This window comes from Macaca fascicularis, chromosome 6, assembly GCF_037993035.2.
Source record: "Macaca fascicularis isolate 582-1 chromosome 6, T2T-MFA8v1.1".
NCBI classification, from domain to species: domain Eukaryota; kingdom Metazoa; phylum Chordata; class Mammalia; order Primates; family Cercopithecidae; genus Macaca; species Macaca fascicularis.
This window is the reverse complement of record NC_088380.1, coordinates 123,708,747-123,719,694: the sequence shown is the minus strand read 5'-3', so window position 1 is coordinate 123,719,694 and position 10,948 is coordinate 123,708,747. Positions and strand designations below refer to the sequence as shown.

At 35.7% G+C, this 10,948-nt stretch overlaps 1 protein-coding gene across 1 annotated transcript; it reads left to right on the top strand.

Annotated features, from left to right (window-relative positions):
* The first annotated feature begins 9,929 nt into the window (after positions 1–9,929).
* LOC102140286 (thymosin beta-15A) lies at positions 9,930–10,067 on the top strand. Its single transcript, XM_045395085.1, has one exon. The coding sequence runs from the start codon at positions 9,930–9,932 to the stop codon at positions 10,065–10,067; it is 138 nt and encodes a 45-aa protein (XP_045251020.1).
* Positions 10,068–10,948: the final 881 nt, after the last annotated feature.

The window sequence follows — 10,948 nt, the reverse complement described above, 5'->3', positions numbered from 1 at the left end:
GTTTCTGTCTTTCCTTCCTCCAATCAGCAACCAGAGGAAGTATTTTAACGACTGTTAGATCTTATTCCCTCTTTGGAATAATCAAATTGTTTCTCATTGTTTTTATTATGGAATTCAAACTTCAACATGATATAAAGCCTGGAGCTGACATGGCATATCCCCCTCCTCACACTCCAGCCACACTGGCCTTTCTTTTTTTCCTGGAACAAGTCGGCTTGCTCCTCCCTCTAGATCTTTTAGGAGCCAGCTTGAAAGTCACCTACTCAGTGATACCTTCCTGTCTGCCCTCATTGAACAGTGAAGTCCCCAGGCCCACCAAAAATGCCATCGTGGCACTCTATTCATCACTTTTCAAAAATATCTTGTTTGTTTATTTATTCGCCTTTTTGGTCATTTCCTCTCAGAATATCATCTCCAGGAGAGCTGCAACTTTGTTTTGGTTTATTTTCTCCCTGTTGTATCCCCACTTAGTGGCACCTAGTAGATGCTCAAATAATGTTTCTAAAATAAATCATCTGTTTCCACAATTTGTTAAAATCCAGTTTGTGGAGTCCTGGGTTCTGCTGAGGCACTTCAGTTGCAGCTGGAGGAGGAGAAGGAATGCAGAAAAGTGGAACAGGGTTCTGGCCGAGTTTTGAGCTTTCCATTGATTCAACTGGAACATTTTTGCCTTTGTTTATGCAATGGCTTCCACGTAAAGTTTTCTTTGTTTAAAAGTTTATGCTATGAAAAGTATGTGACAACCAGCAGCCCCTTGCCATCTCTTTATGTGACAAATGAGCTACTTGCCTGTGGCTTCAAAAGTGTACTGGTAGCTCACTGAGACCAAAATCCAGGTTCCCCTGACAAAGATTCACAGTCTTGTCTCAATATTTACTTTATTCCAAATATGCCAAGTCCAAAATCCAGTTGTTGTATTCACTCTTATTAAATAATAAAGTCACACTGTCCTTACTGTGATAAGTAATACTCTTCAATGTGCTGGATTTTCTCTCAAACCCACTGTAGAAATTTATTTTAAATGACAGAACTGCTGGTCTGAACTGAATCATAGCTAGATATTTACCCACGGGTTTTTTGAGCAAATAGTTAAGACCAAAGGAAGAAGCTAAATGAGATTTTCTTCACATGTAATGTCTTCCTCTGCAAATCAAGCTGTCAAGCAACAGAATATACCTTACAGTTACAGTGTAGAACAAATGTCAGATTGTAAATTATGATAATCTTTTTTATAAACCAATGTATAAGCATTAATTTGAGATTATTAACTGTAGCTTCATTCATAAAGACATTTGTGAATATAATAAAATATATATACTCTGATTTGTTATAGTTGGGAGTCTTGAAGGGGTTTATTTCAATAGGAAAAGAGTTAAACCATAACTTTCTTTTATATTTCCTGAAGTACATCAAATTGAGAAGAATACGACAAAGCACATTCTGCACAAAGCAGATTTGAAACAATGTTTACACCTGGAAAACTCAATTTATGGGGAGCCAAAACTCTTCCAGTTCTAAGAAAATATATGTAATGTGCAAATACGGAAAATAGTCTACAATAGAAATGTTCATAAGACTGTAATAAATAAGTAAACAAATAAATAGACTATGATGAGAGATAATATTCAAGGATAAAGGGAAAAAAATATGGCATAGTGGAAGAGGCATCTCCTTGAGAGTTAGAAATCCTACATTCTGGCACTGTCTATAATCAACATGTGCTGGTACAAGCCATTTTGATGTCTATGTGTGTCGACTTTGCTATCTGTAATTTAACTACACATTGGACATACTCTGACAGCCTCCCTGTCATCCATTTCCCTTGTCTCCTTGTGATTGAGGAACCAACCAATGAACCAACTAACCCCATTATCTGTGTTGAGGTCTAGATATTACAGACCCTGCCTAAACTCCAGGGTTGGGCCCTTGCCAAGTTAGGTAAATGAGCATATTTCACCCCCTAGTCACAGCTATTGGTTTAAGAATGAGTACAGACCCCAGCTAGAACCAGTGGGCCATGAGAAGGCATTTGCTAGAGTTCCTGGGATCTAAACTTCCCTTTTCTACAATGACTAGAAGTTCTCTTTTCCTCTAGATAATGTAGTATAAGGCTATAAAATTGAAACCACTGCTGTCAATGCTGCTGCCAAAAAGCCAGACTGAAGACAATGATGAAGCCAATCTACAGAACGGGACATAATCCAGAGGCTCATAGAAAAAGGGACTGAAACCATGAGAGTACCACCTCAACATCTGCATATAATTATGCCTGATATCAGTTGGAACTCTGGACTTTTCTGTTATTAAGCTAATAAAACTCCTTTGTTAATCAAGCCAATTTAGGTAGGGGTTTTGTTTTGCTAAAAATATAAAGTACCCTAACATACACAGAACCGATTGTATCTAAGGTCATTTTTAGCAACAACTGTTGGTCACTACACAAGGGTCAGTACCTCTCCTTCTTCCTTGCCCCAACCTTGGTCTCAGTACTGCTGTGCACAGTCAGTAAAGACTGACTCTCCATTCCCAGTCCTGGGCCAGAAGGGAAGAAAGGAGGGACCCATTGAGTCTAAACCAGCCATTTCAATCCAGTGTTTCTTGACAACGGTTAACTTAAGAAGGGGGCATAAATGAAGAGAATTCTGTTGGCAAGGAGATTAAGATTTCAGGGAATGGCTTCATAGATTCTTCAAAGAGACTCAAGGTAAGTCTTGTGTAAGGCATCAAAGTTCTAGAAAGATGCAGCTATATTTGACCATGAGGTGAGTCGGCTGGCCAGCTAAGAGTAGGAAGATTTTATAAAAGGAAAATACCTTTTCAACAGATCCATGAGCATTCCATTTAACTGCTGAGTTAGCAAACCCTGTACCTACCCTACTCATGGACTTGTTGTTAATTAAGGTAATAAATGTCCTTATGTTTAAGCCATTTGAAACTGCAGATTCTATTACTTGCAGCTGAAAGCATTCAAACTGATCATGCTAGTTCTCAAGTATGTAAATAAAATCCTACAATAGTATATAGCACATTGCCTTTTTAAAAATTGTTTTCAAATACATCACCTCATTACTGTCAAACAGGTTCTATACAATGAGGACCTTTCATTATTTTCTAGAGATAAGAAAAATGTAGATTTGCAAGGTTTTCTGATATTCCAAAGCTTTCCAAACTCCAAATTAGTGTTTTGTTCCACCTCAAATAATTAAATTATAAATCCATCTTACCACAAGAACTCACATTTAGATATACTAATTTCTCACCACTCACAAATAAATGGTGGGATAAATGTCAGAAATATAACAAAATTCTGAAACAAGAACAAGTAAATGCCAATTGGTACTTTAGCTGAGCAATTCTAAGAGCCCCTAAGTATTTCTAATAACCTCCTGAAATAATCTTTCATGTTTGGCTTGGTAAGATATTAAAATTTACAGTTATATAGGTGAAATTTAGTTTAATATGGCTACATCTAGGGGAAAGCAGGATGAATATACCTATCATTAATATCATGTAATGCAAACGTATTGCCATTGTTCAATTTTTATAACATTAAACTGGACTTTTCCTGCTAAAACAACTAGTCAGCTGGTAAAGTAATTGTTTTCCAGAGTGGTAACAGCAAATTATTAAGACCCTTTTGCTAGTGGGTACTTAGCAAAGTACCCAGTTTCATTTTAATTTGATTGTCTGCCTTAAGGGCAGCGCTGCATCAAATTTTGTTTCCACCAGGAATCCATATGATGCAGAAATGAAAAATAATACATTGTATAAGGTGGAGTAAGGAAGTTGATGTAGTAATTTAAGTCCACTTTTAATATAGTAGGATTTTTAAAAAATGTTCCCTGGAGTTCACCAATTGGTATAATATCAAAACTACCCCATGGCTTGGTAGTGTATCTACTTATGTTATACACATGTATAACATCCTCCTTATCCATCTTGCAACAAACTCGTCCAATTCATGGACGTTATTAAATTCTAGTCCTTTTCAAACTCTATATTTAGGAACTTCTAGTGGCTCCAGGCTCTTAATTTCTAGAATTCCTTAAGTTGAATGTGATTCAGCCTTAGTACAGCCATTATCAAACTTTGGAATCCTGACACTTGGGGCATCAGGGGCTCCACAAATATTAAAGTGATTTTTGCCAAATGGTGAGGGGCCTTTTTTTGCCAGGTAATTAATAGCCTTTTATTTATGTAGATTTGGTTTGAATGTTTTTAAATATGGTTTAAAAATTATTGCTTATCATTTACAAAGCATGGTCTCCAAATTATCAAAAAAGATCTTCCGAATACACTTACATGAATTTGCTGTTTCAAACTACACAAGGAAACTGGAAGACATTTTGGTTTTTGCCTGAGAAACCTCCTGCTTCCCTTTTGAATATTTCTTTGGGATAAGCAGAAAGTGCTGTTGGACAGGAAGTTGAGATGACTAGATCAAACTCACAGGATCTTACTATAATTCAAACAAGGAAATTTAAGGCAAGTGAAAGACAAAAACAACCCTTACTGATTTTCAAACACATTGCATTTCTTCCCCTTTGTTTTGGTTTTGTATCTTCTACTAGAACATGACTTAGACTTAACCTCAAAATTTATAATTTATTCTTCTCATTCATATTTTGTAAAATTCAGTCTAAACTCAGATTATTGACTCCTGAGAACTGAATAGATTGTCAGAATGGCTAATTGAGACCCTCTATTTCAGAATGCATTAATTTTCACCAAAAAGATTATAGTGGGAATCTTAGAGAACAAATAATTAGAACTATAGTTTCTATATATTAAGAGCTTAAAATATAAAACATTGATTAATAATGTATGTCCTACCTATACAAAAATGAATGTAGAAGCATAATTAACTGCCATGTATATTATGTATATTTCTATATAATATGTACATATTTATGCACAAATGTATGTAAAAAGTCTACATAAATATTTATATGTATGCTTTTAAAATGGTTACATTCCAAATTCCAACTAATGTTATGAGTAACCCGATAATATTGGCATTGATATTTTGATGACAAAAAATGAACGATTCTCTCATCATCTTGGAAGCTCATTCCTGAAAGTAAAAGTAAACTCAGACTTAAATTGATTTAGACAGTAAACACATTTATTGTCTCATAAAAAAACAGAAAGCCCAGATTCTGCTGATTCAGTGACTCGGTGAGACTATAAAAAGCCCAGGTTGTCTTCTTCTCCCTGACCTGCCTTTCACTGCATCATCTAGGTTTCATTTTTAAAATTGACAGGTAGAAAAAATATATATATACACACTATATATTACATAATATATACTATATATACTTGAAAACTGGTGAGTAGATTTTAAGTGTTCTCACCACACAAAAACATGACAGGTGTGTGAGGTAATGCACATGTTAAATAGCTTGATTTAGTGATTCAACATTGCATACATATAACAAAGCAACAATGTATACATCATCAAAGCATTATCTATAATATATATGTTTATTTATATTATATATAATATGTATATATATTTATGGTATACAATATGATGCTTTTATATATGTACACAGTGTTGAATATATATTTGTATACATATATAAAGTATATATTTATGGTGTACAGTACATTGTATATTACATATATTTATGGTATGCAATATGGTGCGTTGTTATATGTATACATTGTTGAATCGCTAAATCAAGCTATTCAACTTGTGCATTACCTCACACACCTGTCATGTTTTGTGTGGTGAGAATACTTAAAATCTACTCACCAGTTTTTAAGTATACAATATATTGTTATTAACCATAGTCATCATGATGTACAATAGGGCTCCCGGACTTGTTTCTTCTGTTTAACTGAAATTTTGTGTTCATTTTAGATTGTCGGATGGAGGCCAGTGACAACTATAGCAGCATCCAGAGAAAGAGAAGACAGACTTTCACAATTATGCAATTGAAGCTCTTCCTTTCAAATGAACTGGGCCAATTTACATCAGTACCCATGCCTGGACTAAGAATACAATGTAGTTTTCATTAACTAATTAGCTCGAGTTTGGGTTCCTGGACCAATTGTTGCTAGTGGGGATGGGATTACCACCAGTAAATCAATCAGAAACCACATCTGAAGTTAAGCTTGGATTTAGTATCCTCTGAGTCAAAGAGGTGGACTGGAAAAGGGTTGATACCTAAATAAAATTGAAATTCTACTAGAAAGAAAAAAAGGGTTGGAATGCTTATTGGGTAGGGAACAAATAGGGTTCCTTATAATTCCATTAAAAACGCAAATATCACTAAAGAAAATGTCATATATTTGAATATTATCACAATAAAATAGTCACAATGACCTGTTCATGTTTAGTATCTACACTATAGTTTTCTGAATCATGACTTGGGGATCATAAGATACTAAATTTTCTTTTCCATTGCCAAATGTATGAGACTGCCCTGTCTTAGAATAGACCTAGTGCTGTGGAACTGAACTCTCTGAATTAACAAATGAGATGGATAAATACCACCACAGAATAGAGAGCACTGCCTTTGGAGTCACACTAGACTGAGTTCAAATCATAGACCCTGACCCTGAAATACATATGGCCTCTGCAAAGTTCTTCTGTTATATAATACATATTTAAAGAGTGTGTAAGGACTAAAGGAGATACAGTAAGTCATGTGCTTAGCAGAGCACCTGGAAGGCTGCAAGTGCATGGTAACTGCTGGTGCGGCCCAGACATTTGGCACCCCTGGCCAATGCCTATCATATCCCAGGATTTCCTCCCAGTCTGGACACAATCAAATTCAACATCACCACTACCACTACACACCCCTAAACACACACACACACACACACACACACACACATGGTAGAGAGAGAGAGGGAGAGACAGAGAGAGAGAGAGAGAGAATGAGGAGCACATATCCAAGGGTAGTCAGCAGTGCTACATCAGACCAGGCAGGACTACTGCCCTAGCAGTAGGATTGCTGACACTAAGATGAGGCCAAGGAGCATCTCCAGTGCACAACTGCAATGAGGCATTTGTGCAATCTTCAGAGTCATTTGAGGCTCCTCTCTTACCCAGTCCCAATCCTAGTGTACTCCCATTTCTTCTAAATCCACATTCAACCACTTGCTCATCACTGAGTTTAATAAGCTTTGAGTCCCATTGAGTCATCTGTGATATTTTCAATCCTTCCTTATCTGAGAATATTTACTTTTCTAAGTTTAATTTTTTCCTTGAATATAGTAGAACACGTAATTACAACATTTTACCCTAACCCCATCACCACCCCAGCAAGAACAGGAGATTTGGTGATTATGTGAATGTATGAGTTATTCTTTTTTGAAGTGTTTTTTACTTTGTGGATGAAATATGTTTTATGGGTTCAAAGCTTTTCTGTTATTTGTCCATCGCTCAGGACAATAGGGTAATTTGACAACAGATTTTCTCCTTGGCAGAAAAAAAAGTTGATTGCAGGGATGGGAAACAGGGGGAGGTAATATTCATTTCTTTTTTGAGGTTAAGGTCACAGGCACTATAGGATAAAAGTTCTCTGTTTTATGAAGAAATAAAGGATTTTTTATTTCTCTCCTTATATAAGAACACCAGCATACACTCATTTTTTAAATGTTTGATATACCTTTTTCCACAGTATTATATGAAAACTTCCCCAAGTCACAAATTCATTATCCACAGTTTATATCTCACAGTCATGAATCTTTATTGTTTGAGCAAACTTTGATGCATATTTTGATATTCACTATAAATTATGTCATTCTTGGTGATTCGTTGAATTGAGACGTATTTGTTGTTTTGAATACAACAATGACTGATACCCCTAAATTAATGCAGGGACACTGGACATCACTAAAATAAGAGTAATCAGAATTTCAGGACTATTCATTTCCAGCAGAAAATTAAGTAGAAATCGGTCATTGGGGAACATGATTTATTTTACTCACATTCTAGAGCTATGCCCATTAATTCTTCAGCTTGCTCTGATAATTAAAATTCTCTGCCAGTGCTGAAAATGTGGCTCTCATTTCTCCTAGAAAAATTTTCAAGAAGGTACATTTTGCTCACATACAAAGCTAGGAACTTTATCCTTCATGAGGAGCATATTTCCATTGCTTATTTTAAGTTATTTCATTATGCATCTGTTTTAATTAATTTTAGTCTAAATATATTTCTCTCTGAATAGCTTCCTATATTTTAGAAGACAAGTTCTTTCTTCTAAAAAGTCTTTTCTGCTACTTCATCCCTAGAAAAACACATCAATTTCACTAATGTTTGGTCTAAACTCTACGAGTTGTGATAACAGATATTCGCCCCTAGGTGTGCAAGTTGTCAGTGTGTTATCTGTTGCTCTGTGTCTACTCATGCACCAACAGATATAATTAGAAGATGAGGGGTTTTCTAACAAAGCTAAAGCAAATTGAATTATCACTTTGTCTAAAGGAGATCAAATAAATAAGTCTTCAAACAAGATTACATGACATTAAGTGCTATTCACATAATTAAATGCACAGTCTTCTATCCTTATATAATGAACGCTTGGATAAAAATACAGCAATGCATTTTTCTATAACTGTGATCTGTGAATTTATTTTTTAAGAAAATATGTCAATAATTTGGCATAATTATAGGGAATATTATTTTCTCATTCTCTTTATATATCTTTTTGTCTAACTCTCATTATCTCTCTCTCTCTCTCTCTCTCCCCCCACCACCCACCACTCTCTCTGTCTTCCAAATACATACTATAGCCTGACTCATCATGTTGTTTTGTGTCTCCTAAGTAGCATAACACCTTGCTCTTAAGGTAACTCCAATCCACTTCATGCTTAAACATATGTTTACATTCTATCCTCATCCCATGAGTAAATAGAAGTCATCCCTACATTCGTGAATTGATCTCCAGATTCTTCCCAAAGAGCAAACCATTCTTCATTTGAGTTCAAAGTAGGCATCCATGTTCAAATATTTTTAATTCTGTCCTCTTGGATAATAAAAACCTCAGTCTTCGGTGACCTTCAGCAAGTCTCTTCAATTCTGTCTCTTGCTATAGAACAGGTTTTTAACTTCGTAGGTGACTAGTGATGACGATGTAATTTATAAAAGATCTGAAGTTTCAGAATGAAAGTTAACAGTTGTGTTACATTTGTTCAATTCTCTGCACTCATTACTTAATACTCCCACCAATGTCATTGCAGAACTGAATTATAGACTCCACAACTGCAAACTAGGTATTTATTATTAAATAATAAATATATTTAATTATATATCAAAGAGAAAAACACTATTTCCAAGCTCATTGTTATGTAATGTCTTAAGGCTTTAAGTAAAAGACCCAAGAACACCCTAAGAAAACTGCACACAAGATAACAACTAGCCCAAGATTTTCTCAACTGTCATCTTCTCTGCTCCTGGGTTGAGATTCAAAAGGGATCCATCTGAAACCTGATTATGCCCATTTCTTCAAACTTGTAACTTATTTAAAAACAATTTTGGATGTAAATCTTCCTTCTGTAGAAAATATAAGCTTTTTTCTTTTAAATTTACAAATGTTACTTTTTGATTACTTTTATGATTACAATCAAAACCAGCCTTGTTCAACTGCTGATGTTGTCATTTATAGCAGCCAGAAACAAAACAATTACAGTCTCGTGTTGCTTAACGATGTGGACACATTCTGAGAAATGTGTTATTAGATGATTTCATCATTGTGTGAAAATCATAGAGTGCACTTATGCAAACCTAGATGGCATATTCTACTATAAACCCAGGTTATTGCTCCTGGGCCACCAACCTGTACACCAACCTGCACTGAATACAGTAGGCAATTGGAACACAATGCTATTTGTCTATCTAACCATAGAAGAAAACACAGTAAGAGTATGGTGCTACTATCTAGTCTAGAGTGAGCCACAGGTTTTCCTTAGTCAAGATGAGTGATAAGCCAAACATGTCAAAAGTGGGGAACTTTGACAGGGAAAAACTGAAGAAAATTAAAAACAAAGAAAAAAATACTCTTCTGTCAAAGGAAACTATCCAGCAGGAGAATCAGTGTATTCAAACATTCTAAAATAGGGATCTCCTCCCACGGGCAAATTTCAACATCGTTTGAGAGTGTCGGTTTTGTAAACCAGTGCATTTGTAGAAATGTGAGACATTTTCCATTGTCTTCTCATCTGTACACCTTGGCTAAGAGGTCAGAAATGGCCAATGTTTCCTTAAGCTTACTTTTTTGTTTTGTTTTCTTTTCTGAGATGGAGTCTCGCTCTGTCACCCAGACTAGAGTACAGTGGTGCGATCTCAGCTCACTACAGTCTCCGCCTCCCAGGTTCAAGTGATTCTCCTGCCTCAGGCTCCCAAGTAGGTGGGACTACAGGTGCCCACCACCAAGCCCAGTTAATTTTTGTAGTTTTAGTAGAGACAGGGTTTTGCCATGTTGGCCAGGTTGGTCTCGAACTCCTGACCTCATGACCTCAAAGTGCTGGTATTACAGGTGTGAGCCACGGCTCCCAGCCCTTAAACGTACTTTTAAACTTCCCATTGATGCATTAATTCCAGATGGCAGATGCTGTCAATAATCTTACCATTGATGCCCTTTGTGTGTATAGTCCTTTTACCTCCTACAAGATAAGGCAATTTTAACCTTCTACAGTGGGCACCTCCGTTGCTACATAATCTTCATGAGGTTGCACATTTTTGTAGCTTCTCACAGTTTATTTTCACTTCTAATGTAGCAATAAAATAAATACAATATTATATTTAAAAGGTATATGATATAATAATCTTATGGCACTACCATCATCTATGCAGTCTGCCATTGGCCGAAACATTCTGCAGTGCATGGCTATATATGAAAACCGGTGTCATCCTTTTGAAAAGACCTCACCTTTAACTGTAATGGCTAACAGTTTTATGACAGAAACTTATTCATTAATTCATTGAATTGAATAG

Excerpts from the sequence above, each read along its gene's own strand:
- LOC102140286 (XM_045395085.1), top strand. The coding sequence starts at position 9,930 with ATGAGTGATAAGCCAAACATGTCAAAAGTGGGGAACTTTGACAGGGAA.